At 43.2% G+C, this 27,358-nt stretch overlaps 1 protein-coding gene across 1 annotated transcript; it reads right to left on the bottom strand.

Annotated features, from left to right (window-relative positions):
- Positions 1–226: 226 nt before the first annotated feature.
- DUXB (double homeobox B) lies at positions 227–26,059 on the bottom strand. Its single transcript, XM_059153350.1, has 6 exons — positions 25,978–26,059; positions 24,878–25,011; positions 22,042–22,244; positions 5,205–5,398; positions 2,112–2,266; positions 227–1,176 (listed from the first exon to the last, which is right to left on the bottom strand). Exons 1-6 carry the CDS (start codon positions 26,057–26,059, stop codon positions 592–594), a joined length of 1,353 nt encoding a protein of 450 aa, XP_059009333.1. The 3' UTR covers positions 227–591.
- Positions 26,060–27,358: the final 1,299 nt, after the last annotated feature.

Here is a 27,358-nt window from a genome sequence, read left to right as displayed (position 1 = left end):
CTTCCATTTGGGTTTCCAGTAGTTTTCTCCTTCCTCTTGCATTAATCCTGTCCCAAACAGGATGACTTCACTGTTTGCTGTTTTTTAAGTTGCACTGATTGTCCATCAAAAGAAGAGAGGCCTGGACCAGGTTTTGAGAATGACTTCTTCCTTCTGAAACTCAGGCCCTGGTGAGCTTTGTAGCATATGGAACACAGCCTGAAAATCATCTTCACTGAAGCACAGTTGGGGTCCTGGAGGGTTCTCTTTCTGTGGATTGGGACTCAGAAAAGGTAACCTTTTCCTCAACATCTGTGGGTAACAGGAGCTGACATAAGGCTTGACATAAGGCTCTACACATTGCTGGTGCAGTTGGCTGAGGGAGTGGGCTGGTTCTCAGCTGACTGTGTGCTGTAGCCGTGTGTATCTCAGTATGTACCTTTTTTTTTTTTTTTTAAAGATTTTATTTATTTATTTGACAGAGAGAAATCACAAGTAGATGGAGAGGCAGGCAGAGAGAGAGAGGGAAGCAGGCTCTCTGCTGAGCAGAGAGCCCGATGCGGGACTCGATCCCAGGACTCTGAGATCATGACCTGAGCCGAAGGCAGCGGCTCAACCCACTGAGCCACCCAGGCGCCCCCAGTATGTACCTTCTTGAGGATCCCATTTTGCGATCAGAGCCTGGCAGACCTCATCCCACCTTTGCAGAACGTAAGTTATGTCCACCTGTAGCAGATCCTGCGACTGGTGGTGTTGATGCTCAGGCCGAGACTCAGAATAGTCCTTCAACTGCAATACTCCTGGGCCAGTCTGTTCTATGTGATTCTGGCATTTTTCTTGGTTTGGGAGCCAGAAAAGGGTCTGAGAGGTCCCCTCCTGAAGTTGAGGGTATTGGTAGGTAGGTCTAAGGGTCAGAGTAGAGAGAGAATTCTCTGCCTGCGTAGCCTGTGTAGGTTGCACCATCATGACACCTGGTCCTTGGCTCACACAAGGGACAGGAGCAGGTAGAAATGTTGGGTTCCTGCTGAAGGAATTGGAGAAAGCAAATTGATGAGACCTGCCCAGGGGTGTGGACAAATGAATTTGGTACTGTTGAGCTGTCAGATCTGGTCTTCCATTTGGGCCATCTGCCAAGGAATTCATGGACTTGCTTCTGCTCTGCTTTGGGTATAGGGTTCTTTGGTTCTGAAACCACATCTACATGAAGAAAAGAGAGAAGATACAGGACAAGTGATTGCAGCTCTGTTTTTCATACTGTGTAAATTGCAAAAGGGCTATTAATTTCGGCCCCAATATCAGAAATACAAGTATTCCGTATGTGTGAAATTCGTTACTCTTGTTCATGTGTTCAGTATGTATGTGTACAAGTGTGTGTGTATACGCATAAAAACATAAATTGAGGTCATAACACTCAGCAATCAACGATAGAGGAATTGAAACTGGCTGAAAAGGCATATGATCTAGATCCTTTCCTCCCTTTAATTTCAACAGTGGATCAGAAACTAATTTTCTTGACAGGTTGACATTTTTCTCTTTGCCAACATGTGCATAAAAGTCCCTATGTTATATATACATGTATAAATCTGATCAAGGATTGTTTCTGTGCTGATAAACTGATGATTGCTACTTTGTTATGAGCATTTAACATACTGAACCACCGTCTCCCTAACTTTAGAAGGTACCCAATGAGAGTGATTTTGTTCTCCCAACTGGAGGACATGTGACTAAGTATATAGAGTTTTGGGGATGTCACAAATTGGGGGAGGGGAGGTGGGCAGGGTAACTAGTTGGTAGAGGCCAGGAGTGCTGAAAATACCTACTAGGCACAGGACAGCGTCATAATAAAGGAATTATTGGACCAAAATGGCAGTTCCAACTGTAGAAAATTGTTCTCAAAATAGATACTTTCACATTTCCTCACGTATTTGCGGCTGGTGATTCTAAATGGGTATACCACTGACAAGAGTTCTTCATTTTGCAGGAGTGGGACTTGTAGTGCTAAATGTTTACCATCCCATACCTTTACATAGCCTTGATGATTGTGATAATCTAAGATAGGTCAGTTTTTTCAGCAACCCACCGCGGGGGGGGGGGTAATATAACATATTTCATGTCACAGACACAGAACTTACTTGAATTCTTGGTTCCTGAATGCCTGTTTTTTTGGCCAGTTTTTCCCTGGTTGTAATATCAAGCAATCGGTTCCTCTCAGAGGCTTGAAGTAGGACGTGTGTTCGAGATCTTGGGACAGATGTCCAGTCTTGTCTGGCTGCTGTTGGTAAGTATTCTAAAGGAGAACATGGGAGTAGAAGATATCTTTTAGAACAGTTTTCATGTTTAAACTGGAAACTTGAGCCTGGGAAGGTCATGCTGATTACACTTACACCCCTTGAATCCCCAATGGTGACAGAAGAGGATGCTTGGAACAGAAGGACCAAAAGGCCCAGAACCTTGCCTGCTGAGAACCTCTATCAGCTGTGGGACTGTGCTTCTCTTTCTGACACTAGGGTGCCCAGAATAAAAGCTGTAAGTGCCTCTCAAGATACTGATTTTTTTTTTTTTGAGAACATGGGCATGACATGCCAAGTTGTTTCCATTTTCACTGGGACCCGCTGAAGAAATGCATTTGAGCCTGTGGTTTTTTTTTTTTTTTTTTTTTTCACCTTGAGTCCAAGGCTGATGATGGTGTTGTCCTTGGGTTTTGTCTTTTCCTAAGGAGCCTCCCAATTCCAATTGTCTCTGTTTTGATCTGTGGTTTTTAAACCAGACCTAAGTGGGAGAAGAAGATGTGAGAGTCATGTAATTCAATCTGTGTCGGTCCAAGTATCAATATAATTAAAATTGATTTGATCAACTACCATTGTGATAATCTCCATAAGAAAAAAGTGATGTATTATGCTAGGAGTTACATTACTATTAGCTTACAATTCAGGACAGCATTTCTTTTATCACATGGTATCTCAAGAAAAATTATGACTTATGAGACAGTCAGTTCTACTGAAGGAGATCAATATATTTTTTTTTTTTTTTAAGATTTTATTTATTTATTTGACAGACAGAGATCACAAGTAGGCAGAGAAGCAGGCAGAGAGAGGGGGGAGGAAGCAGGATCCCTGCTGAGCAGAGAGCCTGATGCGGGGCTTGATCCCAAGACTCTGGGATCATGACCTGATACGACGGCAGAGAGGCTTTAACCCACTGAGCCACCCAGGCGCCCAGATCAATATTTCTTTTACTCCCTTTCCTACTTCTCTCATAACAGGTCTTCAATCTGTGAAAGTCTTTTCTTGGCTTACCATCTGTTTATAAGTAACACCATTTTATAATGTGTAATACATACAGAATTGATTGTGGAAAAGAGTTTCTTTTTTTTTTTTTTTTTCTTTTTTTTAAGTATGTATGAGTGTGGGGTACCTGGGTGGCTCAGTGGGTTAAAGCCTCTGTCTTTGGCTTAGGTCATGATCCCGGGGTCCTGGGATTGAGCCTCACATCAGGCTGTCTGCTCAGCTGCCCACCCCCTACCGCCTGCCTCTCTGCCTACTTGCGATCTCTGTTAGATAAATAATAAAATAAAAAAAAATCTTAAAAAAGTATGTGTGAGCAGGGTGGGGAGAGGCAGAGAGAGAGAGAGAGAACCTTTTTTTTTTTAAGAGTTAGTTATTTATTTTAGAGTGTGTGAGCCGGGGGAGGGGCACTGGAAGAGGGTGAGAATCAGTCTCCCTGATGAGTGTGGAGGCCTACCCAGGGCTCAGTCTCACAAACCTGAGATCATGACCTGAGCTGAAATCAAGAGTTGGACACTTTACTGACTGAACCACCCAAGTGCCCCAAGAATATCTTTAAATGGAGAGTAAGTTAGCAAAGCTGAGCTGTACTGATACTCCTCAATATTCCCTCTTACATATAATCATAACTTGTACACCTTGCTGTGCAACTTGTCACATATAGAACCCATGGAACTCCTTGTTTCCTCATTTCTGGAGTAGGGTTTGCAATGTACTTTCTAATTACTTGTTTTATTTTGATAATTTGTGATAAATTTAGTGTTAATGACCACCAATATTTAATAACCCACTCCTTTATCCAGGCATTGTGCTGAAAGGTTATCTGTGCTCTAAATTAAAATGTTTCCAGGTAAGTCTTAAGCACATCACCAGATAGTCCCACTTTTATTACTGGGATTTGAGTAAACGGTCTCTTTACACCTAGAACAAATGCATGAAAAGTAAAATATTTCTTCCCAGCATCCTTCAGACAAAGGTCCATACAGCCAATGGCTAATTGGAGGCTCTCTCAATATATAGACACAAAAATCTGAATTGATTATTTTCCATAAAGAGCACATTTTTACTGATCTTCATTGTTTTAAATGCTGTCTCACTAGGTATAATTACATTGTCTACAATTATCGCCTTGCTAACTGAAGAAATCCAACTTAGTTTCATTTTCATATCAGTAGCTCTATTCAATAATACAATATGGGATTTTATTTCATATGCTCTTTTATTTTTTTTTAAAGATTTTCTTTATTTGACAGAGATCACAGGTAGGCAGAGAGGCACGCAGAGAGAGAGGGTGGCGGCGGGAAGCAGGCTCCCCACTGAGCAGAGAGCCTGAATCGATTCGGGGCTTGATCCCAAGACCCTGGGATCATGACCCGAGCTGAAGGCAGAGGCTTTAACCCACTGAACCACCCAGGCGCCCCTATGTCATATACTTCTGTGTATGAATTACACTTCAGGTATAAAACAAAAAACAAAAAACTAGCCTGAAAATTGGGAACATATGTGAGTTCTTGCCCCACGGTTTCCTTATAACTACATATTAATACTCATCCTGCAGTATTTATCAATAAAAAAATTTTTTTTTTTAAATTTTTAAGTAATCTCTACCCCCAATGTGAGACTTGAACTCACAGCTCTGTGATCAAGCATTGCTTGCCTCTACCAACTGAGCCAGCACTTCAATACTTAATGATACCTTATCATTAATATAGCATTATAATTTCCTAAATTATGTAAATCTTAAAAACTTACCTCCTATTGGGAGAGCCTGAACCAGTCTGTGTATTCTCCTGCCATCAGTGAACATACCCAGCCCAAATTTCCACAATTGGTAAAAGATATAAACGCAGTTCTTGTTTTTAATATACAACAAAAAGCCCCTGAGCAACAAACTGGACATAAGAATGGCCTGAAGGTCCTGAGCCCAGCCTTTCTCTTTACCTTTAATCTGACAGTGAAATAGAAACCTATGCTTAACCTGAATTTTGGAAACCAATTTTGAAATACCAATTTCTTTGGCCCATTGTTTCCTGGTAGCTCTGTCAGGGTAAAGGTTTTGTTTAAACCATTCTTGGAGGATATCCTTTTGACTCTGGTTGTAAACAATCCTGCCTTGCCAGGTTTCTTTTTGTAGTCTGCCTGATGAAGAGAAAATGGGAAGAGGGGTATGGAGGATATGTACATGGATTAAAAACTCTGTGTAAACCTAAGTCTTCACTTTTTTTTCCAGGTTGAAAGCCTATACATTCAACAATGATTCTCTATTTTTACTTTAGGAGTACAGATAAAGTCATGCTGAATTGGAGACATGTATGTTAAGTATGTACGTATAATAGAAAAAAAATGACAATCTGTGATATGAGTTACTGAAAATACAAAAAATTACTCAGAAAAAATAGGAAGCAATAGGAGCTGGGAAACATAATGGAAATAAACAAGTAAAACCTTAAGAAATTGAGATAAATTACACAGTAGCCAGTACTTTGTGGTAAAATACATTTTAATATAAAACATTAGGTTTTCCATGTGTATTTTCTCCATTTACGGTGTCAACTTCAGAACTTTTGACAACCCACTTGTGGGACTTATGGCTCTTATTTTAAATTTGAAATTCCAGTCTCCAACTTGAAAGCACTTTTCAGTCCCCTGACACAGCTTACGGATGCAAACAGCTCCTGCTCCAACAATATGCTTCTCTAATTATGATTGTGTTTTCAACTTTTATAAACTCTTTAAAATAAAGCATGTGGCATTATCCAAGAGCAAATTGCAGATGAAAACTTACGCTTTTAGTGCTGTTCAAATCCATCTTGGGAAGAACTGCCTGGATCTCAAGAGGTGAGTGGGCAACTGAGTAGGACTTCAAGACACACCTTATCAACACCCAGGGTGACCCACCCATTTCTTAAATGCCCTTCTATTTAATCCCTTCATTAAATGTTTAGCGCTTTTAGAAAGAAACTTGAAGTAATCAGATTAAGAAGTACAGATTCCACCAGGCAATTTTACATCTCTCCTAATGTCTTTCCAAATATGACTTAGAATCCGTGCTCTCTAGTTTACACATACAGACATTTCTAAGTGTTTTGTTTTCCACAGTGTTTTAGTACTCTATAAATTATTTTGGCTTGATGATGATACGATATTGTACGGATATATATATATGTCACTTTATGTTTTTCCTGAGTTCTTACTGAAGCACTTTTTAAAAATTCTGTTCAGTTAGCCACTGTATAGTAAGTATATCATTAGTTTTTGATAAGTGTTCAATGATTCATTAGTGAAACACTTTTTTAAAAAGGTATTTATTTATTTATTTATTTGAGAAAGCGTGAACGGAGGGGGAGTGGGAGGCAGACAGAGACTCAGGCTCCGGCTCCCTGCTGAGCAAGTAACTGCACACTCGGCTCCATCCCAGGGGCCCGGGATCATGACCTGAGTGGAAGGCAGATGCTTAACTGACTGAGCCACCCAGCTGCCCCAAAACACATCTCTTTCCATCATTGATAGGAAAGTGTACATGCCATCTTCACTTGTCTGTATGCCATAGTTATTAAAAAAAGAAAAGTATCTAGGTTTCAAGGTATTTTGTCGATTGAATTATACAATCAGTTGGGTTTAAGTAAAGGAGATTATCCTTGATAATCCGGGTGGGGCTGATAGAATCATGGAAAAAACTTCTTTTATTTATTTTTTTTTAAGATTTTATTTATTTATTTGACGGAGATCACAAGTAGGCAGAGAGGCAGGCAGAGAGAGAGAGAGAGAGAGAGAGAGGAAGGAAAGCAGGCTCCCCACTGAGCAGAGAGCCTGATGTGGGACCTGATCCCAGGACCCTGAGATCATGACCTGAGCTGAAGGCAGAGGCTTAACCCACTGAGCCACCCAGGCACCCAGAATCATGGAAAAGTCTTAAGAGCAAAGTTGGGCATTCCTGGCTGGAAAGAAAGCTGCAGCTGTGGAAAGTAGCTGCATTCACATGAGAGTTTCAGCCTTCCATAGGGTCTGCCCCAGAAATCTCATTCTTGCCTAGCCAGGTGTTACAATTGTATAAGCCCATAATAACAAAAGTCTATATATGTATATATACATGAGCACACATGTGTATGTATAATTTCACTAGTTTCCTATGAGTTCCGAAAGCTACTGATCCTGTTTTTCTGGTTCACTACCTCTAGTGCTAACAGGTATTAGCACTAGAGGTAGTTCTATAAGAACAGACTTATAGATAAATATTTGTATATATTACATATATATTTAAATATATATATATATATTTATATATAAATTTAAATATATATAAATATATATAAATATAAATAAGTACTTGGGTCACCTGGCCAGAATCAAAGCCATGTGAGGTTGTTGCTGAGGTCAAAGGAAATACTGTTAATATTAAACTTTTAGGGGCGCCTGGGTGGCTCAATGGTTAAAGCCTGTGCCTTCGGCTTGGGTCATGATCCCAGGGTCCTCGGATCGAGCCCCACATCGGGCTCTCTGCTGGGCAGGGAGCCTGCTTCCTCCTCTCTCTCTCTCTGCCTGCCTCTTGCCTACTTGTGATCTCTGTCTGTCAAATAAATAATAAAAAATAAAAATCTTAATAAAAAAATATTAAACTTTTAATACCAGCTACTACCTTGTGACCATTTGCAGAATTGAGGATATACTAGTTTTGAGAGTTTTGCTATGAATCTGTATATGTGGTAAAATACTTTGTTTTCTTCCCACAGTTATCCCCAATAATTCATTAATAATAGTTAACTTTGTTATTATTTCAAGTAGGCTCCATGCTCAACTTGGGGGTCTGAAATCATGACCCTGAGATCAAGAGTCACATGTTCCACTGGCTGAGCCAGTAGGCATCCCAGTAATAGTTCACTTTAAAGATTTTTCATTTTATTTTTTTATTTTAGAGAGAAATAGCACGAGCAGGTGGAAGGGCAGAGGGAGAAGGAGAATGCCAAGCAGACTCCACACTGAGCACAGAGCCCCACATGGGGCTTGAGCCCAGGATCCTGAGATCATGACCTGAGCAGAAATCAAAAGTCAGATGCTTAATGACTGAGCCACCCAAGCACCCCAATAGTTCACTTTAAATCACTGTATTTAAGGTGTATCAAAAGAGAATGATGCACATGACTCAAGGATGTTGTGTCTTCTTGGGAAAGGCTTCTTAGTGTGTTTCTACTGTAGGCAAGATAGTTGTACTATATTAGGCAGAAATATCACTTTTTAAAATTTGGAAGTCATATATGGTTTCAGGAGAGGTGTATGGCTTATACAGCTCAACAACATGTAGACAGAAATGATTAGTTTTATGTGTCAGTATGGCTAATCTATAGAACTTATTCTCTCATCTAGTTGCTTCTGTGAAGGTATTTTGTAGAAATGAGTAAAGTCCACAATCATTTAACTTTAAGGGATATTATCCTATATAATCTGGCTGGGCCTAAGTAAGTCAACTGAAAAGCCAATAGAGACTTCCCTGTGAAGACATTCTTCCTGTTCATTGATATTCAGCTCATGCTCAAGAGTTCAGCCCGTACAAGGAATTTTTGAATTGCCTAGTGAGTCTCTAAAGTCCCATAGGCTAATTCCTTACAATTAATCATTATATATACTGATTCTGTTTCTCTAGTTGGATGGCTGAACTCTGCCTTATTTGGAAATGATGACATTTAACAGGGAAAAAGTGTATATGTGGATTTGTCACAGAGACAAACCATGGGTGGTGGAAAACTTTGTTGAATCCTAGAAAAATGCCTACTCGTGTTACACCACTATAAATTTTTTTTGGTAAAGCTATGTTAGCTGCGAAAACCTGGAAGGCAGAAAATAGGTGAAACCCACTTGTGCCTTGAATTATGGAAACAGAATTTTCTGTCATTATTTATTAAAAAAAGATTCTATTTATTTGACACAGAGAGAGACAGTAAGAGAGGGAGGAATACAAGCAGGGGATGTGGGAGAAGGAGAAACAGACTCCCCGCTGAGCAGGGAACCCAAGGTGGGGCTCCATCCCGGGATCCTGGAATCATGACCTGAGCCAAAGGCAGATGCTTAGCCATCTGAACCACCCAGGCGCCCCATTTTCTGTCATTATTTACATGCTCTTGGCCACTGTTGCCTGGGACCATCTAGAAAGAAATGAGCTCAGAAGGGAATGTGTTAATAAAGGCATAATCTATTACTATTGGAAACAAAAAAGAGAAAGGAATTGTTGTTCAACAGGAAGAAGGGTAGGAGATTTTAGGGTAAGGGGTACAGGTAGATTTTATACTCATTTAAATGAAGACATAAAATGTTGGAGACCTACTTTTTAAAAAAAATTTTATACATAGTTAAGAATTGCAAAAATCAAAGCTGGGTTGTGATTTAAAACCTTTGGTCTATGGCAAGGATTGCATTGAAACTTCGACCAGTAAGTAATTTCTCTATTATTTAAGCATTCCTGTAAACTGCCACGGGGAAAAATGGAGTGTGCTTTTGCCACAGAGAACTGATAAGCTTGAGATATTTTAGTTAAGATGAGAGAGAAATTAGGCGTAATGAGTTAGGGGGTGAGCTAACTGCATCCGGAAGTAAATGGAATCAGGGTAATTGGTTCGTACTTCTGTTTTCCTTTTTCTTTTTTTTTTTCTTAATACCGCAGTCTCTAGGGTCCCTACTAATGAAGCCAAGCAAGATAAGGGACAATCAAGGACCTGGTCTGGGCACCTTAGCCAGGAAGCAGAAATTGATCTAAAAAGGGGGGAAGCATTCTCCCTTAAAGGTCTACACCTAAACATTTACCCAGCTGAATCTTGGTACTGCTCTGTTCCAACGGATGCCATCTCCCCCCTCTTCTCCACAGATGAGAGGATGCTCACTACATGGGTCCAGCCCCTATTTCAGCTGCCTCATAGCCTGGGCTTTTGCTCTTTGAGATCTTGATGAAGGAACTGTAGTGAGATCTTCTCGTTGCTTTTGGTGTGAATGGAGGTTTCATATTGTGTCTGGTGGAGAAGGGTAAGATTATTTGGTGTACTTTAGAGATGGAAGTTAATAACGTTGACCAAACATATGAACCATGGTGTATTTAATAGGGTCCACTTATTTCATGCCCAGCCTCATGTCACTAGCCCCGTTAGGCCTTGTCTTGTAGGGGGACTGGACTTCACAAATTGTTGATTTCAGGCTTTGCCCTGTGATTTCTTTCAGTCAGTGAATAGGAATGTACCATCTTTGAGCAGAATCCTCCATTTTTGGGGGCCATTGCTCTTCTCTCACTGCCATGACCCTTCTCTGTCCTACATAATGATGACCCCATTAAGCTGAATCCCAGAAGGATGAAAAATAGACTTTTGTTGAGGTAAGTCACTCGTGTTTGGAGGTCACTTATTGCCATGACAGAATTGAGGCCAAGGTGGGTGTACAAATTTGGTTTTTGTATTTTAATCTCTGAGATCAGAGTTAAGGCTTTAAACCATTATCTGAATATTCCAAGAAACCAGTTTTTATAATTTTTATAGCCCCTTCTCTTTTAACTGCAGTAAATTTCCATGAAATTTAGAAGGGCATGAAATTCATTCTCTAAACAGAAAGTTGCAAGAGACTTATCCTACCTCAGGTGTGAAACCTAAGGGGGCACTAGCAGGACAGGATCCATTTGGTTGAAGATCACGGGAAGTTATTTGCTCAGCTGGTCATGTGACCTGCAGAAAATGAGGGAGTCTCCCTGGACCTGACACTCAGAATGTTGTGTACATGTGCAAGAAAGGAGGGAATCCATATGTGTTCTTCATCCTGGAGAAGATGTTTACTTGTTCTTTAAGAAGAAAGGACACAAAGAATTAAAGACCTCCCTGGATTTCGTTATCCGGTTACCCTCATTGGTTTATTAAAATGTAGAGACAAATTCACAGTCTCAGGGCCAATAGAAGGGGGAATTTGGTTCAGAAAGTAACTGAGATGACATAGTTTTTGGGCCTCATCAGAGGGGGTGAGGAGCTCTCTCCCTGGTGGCAGATGGGACAGAGTGATGTCAGGACGTAGACAGTGGGTAGGGCATGTGAAAAATGAAGGCTATCTTTCCCAGGACTGTGGTGGTGCAATGCCCTTTTCTAGAACCACAGCCTCTTCCAGTAGAGGCAATGGCCCTATGGTTTACATGTCAATCAAGGCCCCTCAGAATCTGACCCATTTGCAGTCTCCTCACCCTTGTTCACTAAGACGCCCTTTCTGTCCTACAGGAGGGTCCCAGCTGTCCCACCCACACAGTGCATCTTTCCTACAACCATTCCTTTGCTCAAGCTGCCCCACCAGGTGAGGTAATGACACACTTCCTGATACCCCAGATATCGATTTCTTCTATGCACACGGTTCTTAGGTAATTGATATTCACAGATTTGACCACAGATTGTTGTAGGACCCTAACTATTTCATTTAACTTCCCTAATGCTCATTTTACTCCATCGGCTCTAATTTCACTGCAGCAGTAGCCTGGAAGGTGTCAACCCCGAGTGGGGCTCCAACTGGAAGGAAGATGCACTTGTGTGGGACACTGTGGTCAAAGGGACCTTAAGTGATAGGGGGAATGGAATCCAACCCTGTTCCCCCAATAGAGTGACAAGGATCCCACATGGCGCAGCCCCTGTAGGAGAGGGGCAGGGAGGAAGGCACCTTTCCAGGCAGCATTTTCCTGATGGCCCTGCCCCAGGCTGCAGGGGTTGAAGGAACTGTTCTGACCCTTGTGAGGGCCCGCCATCAGTGTTCCCGGTCCTGCTGCTGAGTTCCTTGCCCATCTTCCTAATCCCCCATGGTTTGGCATTTGTTACTCTTGAAGAAAGTCCTTATAGGATTTCCACTGAGGTCGGGTGATTTTGGGGTGAGGTCATGGAAACAGACATTTTTCTCTGGATTTTGTGCTACCACATGCAGGGATGATTCTATGATTGATAGTTTAATAAATCTTATCTTTAGGAACCAAAGCTTGAACAAGGCCAGTGCCATAATTATGAAGGAGAAGCCGTCACCTGTGTTGGTCAGGAGAAAGGACGGTTGGTATTTTGTGGTTTAGACAATGTTCTAGTTTTTCAGAAGAACACCAAGACATAACTGAGGGTACCAGGCCTGGTCCTGGCCATTGGGTGCGGCTTTGCTCTTTCTCATATGTTTCATCAGGAAGTAGGGGCAGGAGGTGAGCTCGAGAATTGCAGTCCATCTGCTGGAGCCATTGTGCTGTCTGCTCTCAAATATGGGTCTGGAGTAAAGATGGAAAAGAAAAGTGTTGTCAGAAAATAATGGAGCCATGAGGAGTTCAACTGGGGGAGGAGGGAAACCTGGGCTGGTGACATCCAAGACCTGCTGCAAAGGGAAGAACCAGTATGCAGGCAGCCACGGTGCCCTGGGGCATTCCCCTGAGAACCACCTCTTTCCATTCTCTCCTGATTGTCTGACCCTTCTCTACCTTCCCCTCTCTCCCATCTGTTGCTTCCCCCTCCCTCTCTCACATCGGCCATCTCAGTCCTGGGAAATGCTGAAATGGAAGCTTAGGGCTGGTAAGTGCTGAGCTTCCTCACTGCTAGATGCCGCCTGGGGAGGGTGAAGGGGTAGAGGAGGCTGAGCAGTGACCCCACTGGAACACTGTAGTGTCTGTACTGTAGCACATCTAGGAATATTCCAAAGAGATAGCAAAACTGATGCAAAACAGAAATTTCTACTATGGAAAGCATTTTGAGTAAAATATTCACAGCACTGAAAAAGTACTTCAATTCAGGGGGAAAAAATGGCTCTTACCCTAAATAAATGTTAAAGCCATTCGTGACTTCAGAGAATAAAATGGCAGTGGTACACTGGATCCAGTAGAAAACTGTGTGTGCCTATGCATGCATACGTATTTCTTGGATTAACGTTGGGTGCCAAGTTGACTACTGAGTCATTCTCGCCTGCGCACAGCGAATTGAGTCTCTTAGAGACAAATTTCCTAGTGAGTTTACGTTGTATCTTTGTAAAACAAGTCTTATCCAGTTTTGGGGGGTGGCATCTGAGGACTTTTTTCTCCTCCAGGAGGGCACACCTGTTTCCCAGATTTTATGCTCAAGCTCTTAAGAAGAACGGCGAGGAAAGATGTTGGTAATCACTGAATGTTAGCCTCGGAGGCCTCCTTTATCTGATGAATGGACAAATAAAATGTGGTGTATTTTACAATGCAATATTATTCAGACATGTAAGTTAATGAAATACATGCTATTAACACGAGTGAACCTTGCAAACATTAAGCCGAATCAAGGAAGCCAGACATAGAAGGCCACCTTTTGGTTGATTCCATTCCTACTGAAATGTCTGGGGTAGACAGATACATAGAGGCAGAAAGTAGGTGTGTAGTTTCCACTACCTGCCAAGGGAGGAGGGAGAATGGGACTGAGCGCTGGTTGATAGAGGATTTCTCTTTAAAGATGATAACAATTTTCTAAAATTAGCCAATGTTCATGGTTGTACAACCTTCCCAATATGCTGAAAACCATTGGATTGTACACTGTAAAAGGGTATATTTTATGGTGAATAAATTACATCTCGATAAAATTACATCTCCATTCTCTGTTATCAAATGGAGAATAACTCCTAGAAAGACAGCATAATGGAAAGGGTCGTGAAATGTTTACCCTCCAAGTAAGTGAATGTGTGGAAGAAACTTTCCCAAAACAGTTCATATTGAAAAACTGCTTCCAATGAATGTGTAAATTAAGGAGTCACACACTATCATCAAATTTAAGGCCATTGTTATTAACGGTTGTCAATGTACTGTATTCACAGGGCACACATTTTAGATTAAAATCATCTCACTTGCTGTAACTTGAGTACTTATATAACATATCTTTGGCCAGAAAAAAAATTTTTTTATGCGTTATATTGTGTGGATAACTCCAAAGAAGATACTGACAAATACTGGAAATTTCTTTTTTCTTTTTATTTATTTATTTTTAAAGATTATTTATTTATTTGACACAGAGAGATCACAAGTAGGGAGAGAGGCAGGCAGAGAGAGAGGAGGAAGCAGGCTTCCCGCTGAGCAGAGAGCCCAATGTGGGGCTTGATCCCAGGACCCTGAGACCATGACCTGAGCCAAAGGTAGAGGCTTAACCCTCTGAGCCACCCAGACGCCCGTCTTTTTATCTATTTATTTGAGAGACTGAGATCACAAGCAGGCGGAGAGGCAGACAGAGAGAGGAGGGAAGCAGGTTCCCTGCTGAGCAGAGAGCCCAATGTGGGGCTCTATCCCAGGACCCCAAGATCATGACCTGAGCTGAAAGCAGAGGCTTTAAACCACTTAGCCACCCAGACGCCCCAAATATTGGAAATTTTGAAAGCATGGAATGCATAATACAATCTGATTAATGTTGAAAATGAGAGAGCACTAAAATGTAACTCAAAAGCATCCATTCATTTCCAGTGGTTCACTTTCTTTTTTCAAAAAGAAAATAACATCAATCTAAGGAATGTCACTGTGTTTATTGGCCAAGAGATAGTGCATGTGATTATGAATAAGTATTAATGTTAAACTTAGGAAGTATTGCCTTAAAAATTATGAAAATATATTTTACCAATCACTAACATTGGTTACAATTCTATTCAAATTAAGTTTCTATTAATCAATATTTTAATAGTGCTACATCATTATATTGATAAACTATAATTATTCATCATTATTTCATAACCCAGTCTCAACAATATGAGCCCAGATGATATAAATATATGAATAAATTTAGAATTTATGATATGTTTCCTATTAGAACACTCAGTTATAATTGTTTAATATTTTTGTTAATTATTATATCATTTGAATTATAGTTATTATTATATCATTTAAAGTTACCCTTTTATTTTGGATACTTTCACATTGTTCTGGTTTCCTAAGATATTCATGCCACTTTTCTCTTGACTTCCAGACTTCATAAAAATCAACATATCACTGAATCCTGCTGTCTTAAAATCTGAGGCCTCTCACTGTCTGGGTGCTACCGGAAGATATGTAAGTTCTATTGTCAATCATATTTTATTTGCAGTATTCAAATTAAGAAGTTCAAAATAAAAAGTGAAATTCCCAAGAATGTGAATTTTATTAAATTTATTATAGATTATAAAATTCACATTTTATTAGAAAGATCCTGGGATCCTTCAGAACTCTCTCATGTGTGTATGACCATGGGGGGTCGGGGGGACTTCTCCATGAATAAATTGGTGAAACTGGGATGCTAATAACATGCGAGAAAGTGTGAGGCCCTGGGCGCTTGACATAAGTGGCCAGAAATAACATAATGTGTTCAGATCTTAAGATTTCCATTGCACAAACTTTATGTCCTATCACATCTTCTTATCTCATCTTGCATTCATTATAGTGCATACCTCACTGTTTATTGCTAAAAATCTAGGGTAGCACTTTCTTCATATTCCTTAGAACAGAATGCATACCATTTATGAACAAATATATATGTATATATATTTATTTATAGAACACTTACGCACTTATATATTCTGATAATATTCTTCTTTTATTATTTTTTATTCTTCTGTTATTTTGTCTCAGAAAAGACCAGTTGCCTTTCTGAAACCTGAAGTGTCCCAAATATTCTAACAATTCTATAAATTAGATATTCTATTTGATAATATTCTATCAGTTAGAAGAAATATGTAAAGAATAGTCTAACCAAATAATCACGCCTCAATTCTAAAATCTCTCCTCTTTTCTGATTTTGTTTTTCTCGATTATTTACATATCTCTCAGTCCACTGAGGAAGTACAAAGTATCATTAAAGAAAATGCTCCTATCTGCTGAAACTCAGATTCCATATTTTGTTTTAAGGCACCTTGGTTAATGCAGTTATTTAAAAAAGTTTTGTTCTTTAGAACAAACCATGAAGTCATGCTGAATAGCTTTTGATTTATTCTGGAATGTATATTCACTTGCTACATGACTTTCCCCCCAACATCTGATTCTAAGACATCCTTAAGTTGAATTCAACATCCTAATCAAAATTCACAAACTTACACCCTCATCAAGAGGAATACAAACTAAAGTTACGAAGAAAGACATAACTGGGAATAGGGTACCAAGGGGAGGGATGGACGCAGTGCCCAGCGCGGTGAGCTCACGAACAGTTCTTCCCTGGGAGCTTGTTTGTCTGGGCCCACATTGGGCTTAGTCTTGGACACCATCTGGGCACTCAGGCACCTTTGATATTGGGGGACATTTCATGTAAATCGGTACTTAGAGATGTGTCTGGGTGTCAGGTCTCACCTTGGGTCATGTCAGGGGTGCAGGGCATCGGGCCTGGCCGATGTGGCAATCTGTTCAGGTACAGGTTGTATCAGGAAGCCTCCAGGCAGAAACTGTGCTAGAGAGTAACTTAGGATGAAAATACATCCTCGGGTGCTTGGATGGCTCAGTGGGTTGAGCCTCTGCCTTCAGCTTGAGTCATGATCTCAGGGTCCTGGGATTGAGCCCCGTGTCGGGCTCTTTGCTTGGTGGGGAGTCTGCTCCCCCCCCCCCCCGCCTGCCTCTCTGCCTACTTGTGATCTCTCTGTCAAATAAATAAATAAAATCTTAAAAAAAAAAAAAAGAAAATACATCAACCGATGGAGACCCCATGTCCTTGCTTTAAGTGGGGACAAATCTGCCGATATCCAAAACATTCACAATTCCAGATGATCAAAGAAAAACCACAGTCCGCAATCAAGTGAAATGTCAGGGTACCGCTAAAAACTCACAGCGATTCTTCTGCTGTGGAAGGAGGGTGCTTCCTCTGGGCTACTATTTCCCTCCAAGTAACAACTGGGTGATTTGTCTTTAGAAACTGAATAGGAGCCACTCTGGGATTTTTTTGTGTGTGTCTCTAATAGTCTCATTCACCTGCAGCCAAGGTTAGAGATGCACACTGTTGCATGCGTTATGCCCGTCTCCACAAGACTGGGAGGATTCTGCATTTTGATAACTTGAGCAATGGGATACATTTACTCCTGGGCCCCATCTCATTAAGATCACCATTTTCAAAGACCTCAGTGCCCTCAGGAAAGTGACCTGCTGTTGTAGAAGGTCGTTTCTGTGTGTGACTTGCCATGACCCGTGAGCTGACAATACTGTGAGGGTCGAAGGGCAGTGGCATGCCCATAGCCTTGTTTATGTTTCCTTGCAGTCCTGTCATAGTGACAGGAAGCTGATCCTGGGAGAAGGAGGGCTTCCCAAGGCCCAGTTGTGCTGGGCTCCTCCTCCGCATGGGCTGGGTGCCCTTGCTCTGTCCTGGTGGAAGACAGAGTTCTAGACTGTGGACATCAGCTCTAACTGTCACCGAGTTGGCCTGGCAGTGGCCAAGGATGGGACAGCTTCATGGAGGGCCTTTCCATTCCCAAGATAAGCCACCTTCTGTTTTTTTTTTTTTTTTTTTTTTAAGATTATTATTTATTTATTTATTTGACAGACAGAGATCACAAGTAGGCAGAGAGGCAGGCAGAGAGAGAAGGGGAAGCAGGCTCCCCGCCGAGCAGAGAGCCCAATGTGGGGCTTGATCCCAGGACCCTGAGATCATGACCTGAGCTGAAGGCAGAGGCTTTAACCCACTGAACCAGCCAGGCGCCCCCACAAAATAAGCCTTCTGCTGGGGAGGGAGAGGTGAAGGACATTAGAACAGAGAAGGGAATTAAGAGTCCCAGGAAGTGTTTTCACCATCATAATCTGGCCTGAGGCTGGCCATGGTAGAACACTGGGCTGGAGTGTTTGCCTGGGGAGGCCCAGCGCCTTGTGGCCTCTGGTTAGATCCGAGTTCAGATTCCCTTTCTTGTATCCCAGTGACTCCACTTTACCTACATTCTCCTTCACCGAAGTGTGTGCCCTGAGAGGCTGGTTTTGAGGGCTGTCAGTTAGGGTCAGAGAGGTCAGGAGGGTCAGCGGGAAGCGAGGGGCATGGCGTAGGGTGCCACATGAAGAAAACGATAAGACTGGGTTGTCTCTGAGGGCAGACTCCTCTGTGTGGCCATCTTTGTGCAGAGCTGGATTTTGAGGCCGGAGGCTAGAGGTTTCCGAGTCTGCAGGCATGTCTCCTTGGAGGTGTTCAAACAATTAAATACAAGGTGAATACTGAAGGATGTTCCTATAGAAGGTTCACAGACTGCTCTCTTTCAAGAACAGCTTAGTAAGCCATATCCGTCTTTTTAAGTGGAGTCAAGTCAGCTCTTGGCACACAGAAGTAGGCTCTGTGTTTCTAATCCCTCTAGGTGTAAGATCCGGCACGATAAGCCCTTCTTATGGGACTTTATTAAACTGCCATCTCCGAGATACTGTCCTTACATCATCTGGAACAAAGAAACAAGGCACTCACCAAATTTACTGCCAAACAAATTCTATTTATGAAGCATTATCTTCAAAATAATCATTCTATTGAGCTTTAGTTTGAGCAAATATACAATTATTTAGCAATAGCAGTGAAAACAATTGTAAGAAAGTCCAAAATTACATCAGAAGAGAGAAAAAGTGTTCCTGTTTCTGGATGAAATAGTAATGACAAAAGTAATATTCATGTTTTATGTAATGAACGTTTATAAAAAACTGTCCTAAACATTATAATCCTATTAGTTCTCCATATTGCGCAATCACTTAAAGGCAGGAAGACAAAGAGAAAGAAATCAAAATTATTTCAAAAGAAAGACCACATTCCTTTTGTGTTTCTGATTATTTCAGTGGTCTTGTTAACAGGAATGAAGATGCTGTCATTACAGCACCTACAAATAGAATAACATGGAAACATCATGTTTCGAGAGACACCTGGAAAAAAGTTAGAGTTCTAGAACTTGTTTGAGACCCAGTTTCCTCACCTCTTATGCCATTCCTTTCCTCAAGGCGAGCCACAGTGGGGCTAAATGAGATAAATAGAAACCTGGTGTGGGGGCAAGCACTCTGGGCTTCGAGAGACTTGCTAAGTGCTTGTACTTTCCCCCACCTCCTTCACTTGGGACTGTTCAGGCTGGTGGAATGTTCTGGGTCCCTGAGGTCCAGCAGCTTTTCCTTCAACACAACAGCACCCATACTCTTTACTGCCTAATTGTGGTTTAGGAGTCCTGGTACCGTACCCACGTCTCCTTTAGCATCTTCCTCTTTTCCCACAGCACTGGGACTGGCACCCATTCCCACTGCCCACATTTGTGTGGCGTGTACGACTCACTGTCAGGGGTCCATCTCAAAGGGGCTGGCCCATCACCCACGCAGAGAGGGTAGAGTGGTCTGATAAAAACTGAGGTTCTTCAGGGAAACTGCAGGCAGTGGGGAACAACAGGGTCCCAGGTGAGGCTCAAGAAGGCACCACAGATGTGTGTGTCCCGCCCAGGGAGGCCCGACCTGCCGGAACTGTGTGAGGTCTCAGGTCCTTCCCTCTGGATTCATGCATTCACTTCTCGCTAAATTCCTCACATCCTTTTTTTTTTTTTTTTTTTAAAGATTTTATTTATTTATTTGACAGACAGAGATCACAAGTAGGCAGAGAGGCAGGCAGAGGGCTTGGGAGAAGCAGGCTCCCTACTGAGCAGAGAGCCTGATGTGGGGCTCAATCCCAGGACCCTGAGATCATGACCTGAGCTGAAGGCAGAGGCTTAACCCACGGAGCCACCCAGGCGCCCCAATTCCTCACATCCTTAATGAGTGCCTGCCATGGGCTGGACAGGACGGCTCCGTGGGGATAAGATAAACTCTGTTGTAACAACCTGTACCATTCAGAGGAAAATGCAGACTATACACGAGGAAATAAAATTCCTTCAGAGAGGATGGATGCTCTGAGGCCCTGAATAGGGAGAAGGAAGGGCGGGGATGAGCGAGCATAGACGCTAGCCTGCGGTGGTCAGGAAAGGCGCTTCCAGAAGCCAGGGCAGCGTCGGTATCTCAGTGAAGAAGGCAGCACCCACCTATCTGGGGGAAAGGTGTTCCTGGTAGAGGAAACAGTGTGGGATCTGAGACAAAACAAACAGACAAACAGACAAAAACTGACCTTGACATATTAATGGAACGTTAGGAAGCTTAGAGTTCTAAACTGTCCATGAACCTTCGTTCCAGCTGTCACTGGGCTGGCAGGCAGTGGCTGAGGGTGGATGGGGCCACCTACGAGGGACGAGGGTTGACAGCTTGGCCTTTGAGGTCCTTTCCAACCCCAAGGCCAGACTTGTGATGGGGACAGGAGGTGAAGGGCACAGAATAGAGCAGTGGGTCAAGGTCCTAAAAATGTCTCTGTTAGAGTCTTCATAATCCTGCTGGGAGCTGGCCTGGCTGAAGTGCTGGGTGTGTCCAGTGACTTTTGGAGGGGTCCGCCTGGGACACCTCTCAGAGATAAGACTGAGATTCGGTCTGAAGGATCATCCCAGGGAGCTTAGCTTGTGGACAATGAGAAGCGCTTTGCCTTAGGGTTAAATATGAGTTCAGTGTTTCTCTTACACAATCTGATGACCCCATTTCTTCTGTGCCAAACCTAACTGAAATGTATTCTTTGAAAGGCTGGTTCTGGCATGTGTGGTGGTGGAGAACCACATCAGGCTTCTGGTGGTGGAGAACACTGACTCCCAAGTGTAGGAAACCGGCTCACCTCTAAGAGCTGGTATCCCGCACCACAGTTCCCCTCCGAGGGTAAGGGGTGAAGGTAGTGGCATCATTACAAGTACGTGTGATGACTAGTGAAGAAAGGGATGCTTGGCCATACAAAATGTTTCATACCCTTACCCTTTCTTAAGTCAAAACTTGATCTTGTTAAACATATTAATGTTGTAACTAGAGTAGCTCAGCTCTTGTTACAACCAAAATAAATGTTGCATTCCAAATCTGGAGAGAACTCCTGTAAAATTCCCTCTTAGCGTTCATGGTATGGGGCCTTGTCAAACAAAGCCAACCAAAATTCTTTTTTAAAATTTTTTATTTTTTATAAACATATATTTTTATCCCCAGGGGTACAGGTCTGTGAATCACCAGGTTTACACACTTCACAACACTCACCAAAGCACATACCCTCCCCAATGTCCATAACCCCACACCCCTTCTTCCCACCCCTCCCCCCAGCAACCCTCAGTTTGTTTTGTGAGATTAAGAGTCACTTATGGTTTGTCTCCCAAAATTCTATTCTTACTTACACACCAGCAAAGAAAGCAGAAGAAATATAAAGTCTCATTTTAAGAAAAAAGGAAATTCTGTGTTTCCGATGACGTTAGTGGACTCGTTAGTAGCCACAGAATACCACCTACAAATAGAGCAACAGGGAGACGCTGAATTTTGAGAGCCACACCCACTGTTCTAGAGCACCGTCTAAGAATTACAATCCTATAAAGTTCCCACATGGGGCAGTGAGTGGTCTGAATGAAAGCTTTTTGGGCCACCCATGGCCAGGGGGAGGCAGACATCTTGCTAGGCTCTGACCTTGATAAAAGGCCCAAATGCTAACGCGGTGATATCAAATTGGATGTGAGGGCTCGGGCAGAGGGAGCATCCCTGGATTTCAGCTGTCAGTGTTGCAGAGCAACGCAAGTTAATTTCCAGTGTTTCTTTATGGGCCCGCTCCCCTCTGTTCCCATGGTTACCTCCAAAATGTTTTTGCCACTTGCAGGAAGAACCTCTGGTTCTAATTAGGACTGCGTTTGCTCGTTTGCTAGTTATGCTCCCATCGTTTCTTACCCACTCATGGTGAGCCGGGAATGGCCGACTTCCTCTTCCCTGACCTTGCTCAGCTCCCAGACCTATTCCCGTGATCTGCACTCAAGGCTGAGCCCCTTCCCCCTGCACCTGCTGATGTCTGGTTTTGCCCTCGGAAGAGTGTGCTCGTAGGCCTCCAACCTGTGCACATGTGGCCCAAACGCATGCATATTTGCAGTCTCTGGAGCAGCTCCTCTTGAGTAAATGACCATTTCCCTCCACGAGAGGTCCTCGTACTGCTCCTCGGTGGGGTCTGCCGCAGTAACAGCTACCGCAGAGGCGAGGCCGGGCAGCTTTTCAGAGAATGGGGAATGAGTGGAATTTTGGGGCGGATGTCCCAGATTGAGTGCTGATAACTTAGAAGGGGATCATAAAAACAGCAACTTCTTTTATCATGTGCTAAGAATTCTCTGCAAGTTCATTTCATTTAACCTGCATACCTCGGTCAGAGTTGAGGAATTCGAGGGACCTGGTTTAGGGGATGTGGCTCAAAGAAACCCAGCTAGGAAGGTGTAGAGGCGAGCCTCATCCTTGGGCTTTGGAGCATGAGCTGACAGCCCCATCTCAACGTTTCATAATTTGGAGCGTGTTTGAGCCTCAGTTTCCTCATCTCTCCATGGGACTCCTGCACGAAGTGGGGTCATCAGTGGGTTTTGAGGGGGTAAGGTAGAGAACAGGGTGGAATTCCTGTCAAGGTGTGTGCTTTGTTGAGTTCTGCGCCTCGCAGATATTGGCCGTGACTCTTAGCAAAGAGCTGAGTGTTGAGTGCTTGCCAGTCCCTCCCTGCTAGGGACTCTCCAAACCAGTGAAAACCCTGGGCTGGAGGTCTGGTGGCCCTCACTCCCCGCCCCTCCCTTCCTTCCTTCCTTCCAAGATTTTATTATTTATTTGTTTGTCAGAGAGAGAGAGAGAGAGAGCGAGAGCACACAAGCAGGGGAAGCGGTAGGCAGAGCAGGCAGAGGGAGAAGCAGGCTCCCCACTGCTGAGCAGGGAGCCCAATGTGGGACTTGATCCCAGGGCTCTGGGATCATGCCCTGAGCTGAAGGCAGATGCTTAACCAACTGAGCCACCCAGGCATCCCTGGCGGTTTTATTTGACCACAAAAGCACCTGAGCTCCTTCCTGCTCAGTGCCAAGGACGGGAGGCAGGGGCTACTCTACCACACCTCCTCTTCTTTCCCCACAATCTTGACCTTCCCCTCCCTTCTCCATGAGCAGTGTTAATGTGGAATCTTTGGCCTGAAACCCACACCGGAGAAAGGAGCCGTTTCTAGGGCAAAGCCTGTGTTCTTCAGGGAATGTTTGGCCCATGGGAGCAGCGGGGTCCAGGCAAGTCTCCAAGGAGGCATCGCATGTATGTGGGTCCTGCCCTGGGAGGCCCACAATGGCTGTTTGGTCAGGTCTGAGGTTTCATGGGTGTCTTTCCACTGGATTCACTTGTTCATTTCTTGCTCAGTTTCCCAAATCCTTGAGTGACTGTCAGGTGCTTGGCAGGAGGGAGGGCTTGGCAGAAATAAGATCATCTCTCTGCCCTACTTGCCTCGTAGTCCAGAGTGATGCAGAAATACATGTGAATAAACATGGAAATAGATGATTTCTGAAAGGACCATGGTTCCAAGGTCATAAATAGGGTGAGGGAATAGAGAGGACTGAGTGAGCAGAGCCACTGGCCTGGGGTGGTCTGGAAAGGGCACCTTCGGAAGATAGGACCAGTGTTGGTATCTAAATGAAAGAGCACCCACCCATCTGGGGAAAGGTGTTTCTGGCAGAGGAGATCATTCAAGTGACCTTAAGATGCTTTTCGGATAGAAGGATGGTCAGTGTCTGAGTAGGAGGGTCTTGGACATAAGCATGTCTAGACCAGGAGCATGGATTTGACTCTCAGCATGATTTGGAGTCATTGGTGGGCTTTGTGCATCATGGACTCCTGGTGTCATTTAGGGTGTTAAATTGTTTCCACTGGCGGTGCTGTTGTAAAGGTGAGACAGTTCAGGGAAGGAGAGGTGAGGGTTGACAGCCTCTGAGATCCTGTCTAGTCCCAAATCCAGGCTTGTGATGGGGCAGGGTGCTACAGGACACAGGACAGGGAAGGAAGGTGGGGTCACCTTTGTAACTTTGTCTGGGGCAGGCCTTGGGTAAAGAGTGGCTGGGCTATGGTCATCTGGGTGGCTCAGTGGGTTAAAGCCTCTGCCTTCGGGTCAGGTCATGGTCTCAGGGTCCTGGGATCGAACCCCACATCGGGCTCTCTGCTCAGTGGGGCTTCCTCCTCTCTCTCTGCCTGCCTCTCTGCCTACCTATGATCTCTGTCTGTCAAAAAAAAAAAAAAAAAAAAAAAAGAGTAGCTGGGCTTGACCTATGAACTTGGGTCACCTTTCAGTGTCAAGGTTAAGGTTGCCTCCCAGTCAAGCATCCCAAAGGGGGCAGGTTGAGCAGAGTGGTGACCTCAGGGTTAAATCTGATTCCCATTCACATCAGGCACAAAATAATCCACAATCCTCAGTGTTGTAATTTGATCAGGTCCTCCATTGAGATGTTGTGTAATCATTTTCTACAATGACAATAAAACCAGAAGAACAACATCAAAATTATTAAAAAAAAAAAAAAAGGGCAAAATGAAACACTGGCCTCCTGGATTATTTTAGAAGACTTGCTAAAAACAATAAAAAGCTGTAATTATGCTGCTTGCAAATAGGATAAAATGAAGCAATTAACTTAGTTTCACATTGAAGTAATCCACAACTATAGAACATTGTCTATGTAGTATAATCCCAAGTGGTTTTCACTGTAGACATTACAGAATCAATTAATAGCCATAAGACTCATATAGTATTAGAAAATTATTTGAGTGGAGAGAAAACATCTTTCTGTGGTCTGGTTCTGTAGCTGTATGATCAATGGAAGGTGGAGTCAGCTCAGTGGTGACTCACTTCTGTTTTCAGGCTGTGTAGACAGCCTTCAATGTGGAGACATTTCCTGTCGCTGATGGAGGATGAAGAGGAAGTGCGCAGGGCCAGGGAAGTCCCTCGGTGGAGAAGATTCCTAGGCAATTTCTTCTGAAATTCTGGAATGGGGGAAGACCAGAGAGTTCTATCCCCCATGAGCAATCCCCTTAAGGTTTTCTAAAACATCTGAAGTCTGATAAGGGGCAAGGGGGAGGACCAGAGTCTAGGTCAATGGAATTTGGATCCTGTGATTTGTGGAGTCAAAAGAAAGTCCCAAGCTGCTATCTGCACCAGGAGGACCAGGGTACCCTGGCTATCCTGAGATCTTGAAAAAGATCTGTGTCAGGATGGAGCTGACCTGCCAGAGGAGTCTTTCCCCTGGTCTCCAGATCTTTGGAGGGACCCTGGATCCTCAGCCAGCCATAGCCTAATGGGGTTCATTCCACCGGAGGATGTCCTGGTGGTCTCTGTCCTCTGCCAAATGTCCTATTTGCAACATCAGGGACATAAAGATATTTTTTCAGAAACTTTCATTGTTTCTCAGTTTTTCTTTTTCCTTCTCCACCCCCCCCCCCCCAGGTATGCACTTTCTTTTCTTAAGCTATGGAGGTGTCTCTCAGCCAACAGCGCTCCTGACTCATAGTCATGAGCTCTTTGAATAGGTTTCAATAATAACACATGATTCTTTAGAATTTTCCTGACAGAATTTTGGCTTGTATTTTGTAGGTGTCCAGCTCTTTGCATTAATGGTCTTGTCATATGATTTTGAAGGAGTTTCCTACATCTCTGCAGGGTACATCGTCTCTAAATCAGTATTTGGTGAAAATGATTTTTATGTGGATACACTTGAAGGAGGATAAGAGCTGGGGTGTCTCCCTTTCTAACTGCGCCTTTCCCCCCCTGATTTCTGTGAAACTTTTCTGGTTTAGAGACATTTCAGATGATCTTTCAAGGCACTGATTATTTCCTGTTTTTCAGTTCAGTTAGTATGCAGCTGGTCTCTTTAGGAGTTTTAAAATGAGTGTTTAAACTCAAGCCACACCAATCATTGTCTTTCCTTTGGTTCACCTTGCACTTGGTCCCACCTTCTGATGAACTTATATCATCCAGTTCCAGGCTCCCACAATCCAGGTCTTCTCCTGGAGCCCCAGCCCTCATCTTCGTCATTGTCTACCCAGAAACTTGATCTGACCTTGTAAAAAGAGTTTTGTAATATTATTTTCTTTTGTGCAACAAATGTCTTCACTCTCTTGTTCATTCATTTGGCTTCTTTTGAAAACTGTGTCAGGCTTCCTTGAAGATGAGAATTTTTCTCCAGAGCATCTCTGAGAGCTCCCTGAAATTTTCCTTCATTTTCCCCAATGGGTTTTACAGATGTTAACAGCTGCAGGGACTCCATTTGGGTACTCTGATGTAGCTGGTAAAGACTGTGTTTTTCTGGTATGTTGGTGATTAGCTCGACTTGTTTTTTATCTTGACATTTGTCCTTTTTTGGTAGTTTTGGAATGTGTACTTTATACCCAAGTAAAAGGTCAGATGTTTCTAGGTCTTTATTCATGGTCTCCAATTTTCCTGTTCCTGATACCGTGTCTCCCAGAAGTGTGCCACTGAACTTGACTCAGGCCCTTCAAATTCAATTTAAAGATTTAAAAAAAAAATTTATTTATTTATTTGACAGAGAGAGAGAGAGAGAGAGAGAGACAGATCACAAGTAGGCAGAGAGGCAGGCAGAGAGAAAGGGGAAAGCAGGCTCGCTGCTGAGCAGAGAGCTCAATGTGGGACTCTATCCCAGGACCCTGGGATCATGACCTTGAGCTGAAGGCAGATGCCTGATGGACTGAGCCACACAGGAGTCCATCCTGTGTCCACTTTGTCTCTGTATGAAGTCAGATCTTTTTATTTATCTGGGTTTTTTTTTTGGCACCTCGGTGGCTCAGTGGGTTAAATCCTCTGCCTTTGGTTCAGATCATGATCCCAGGGTTCTGGGATCGAGCCTGCATCAGGTTCTCTGCTCAGTGGGGAGCCTGCTTCCTCCTCTCTCTCTCTCTCTCTGCCTGCCTCTCTGCCTAGTTGTGATCTGTCTGTCAAATAAATAAATAAATAATCTTTATTTATCTGTTTTTAAAACTCAGATCTTGATAATGAAAAATCCAACCTTGACTATCACAACTGCACTGCACACAGCAGTGAGTGGGGAGCGGGGTCTGGTCTAAGGTGCCCTGGACGTGCTGCTACTGATTGGCCCCAGGACAAGCAGGACACAGAGCATCATGAATATGACATGAGGCCACTGTGGAGTCACCTCACATCCAGAGTTCCACTAACTTCAGAGAACATCGAGAGCATTATGCCTGGAACCAAACCAGTGCTGGGCAGCCAGACGGACCTCAGCCGACATGGGGGAGAGGGACAAATACAAAATTCTGGCCAATGCTCTTCTTTCAAACAACTTTACTTGGATCCCCA

Source organism: Mustela lutreola, chromosome 16 (assembly GCF_030435805.1).
Source record: "Mustela lutreola isolate mMusLut2 chromosome 16, mMusLut2.pri, whole genome shotgun sequence".
NCBI classification, from domain to species: Eukaryota; Metazoa; Chordata; class Mammalia; order Carnivora; family Mustelidae; genus Mustela; species Mustela lutreola.
This window is presented reverse-complemented; position numbering and strand designations above follow the sequence as displayed.

Bases quoted from the DNA above. Each gene is read 5' to 3' on its own strand.
- DUXB (XM_059153350.1), bottom strand. From the start codon at position 26,059: ATGACGAAGATGAGGGCTGGGGCTCCAGGAGAAGACCTGGATTGTGGG. The intron at 25,012-25,977 runs GTGGGACCAAGT...CCCCCATTCCAG, and splicing joins TGATATAAGTTCATCAGAAG to AATTTCAGAAGAAATTGCCT. The intron at 1,177-2,111 runs GTAAGTTCTGTG...TTCTTCATGTAG, and splicing joins TTCAGGAACCAAGAATTCAA to ATGTGGTTTCAGAACCAAAG.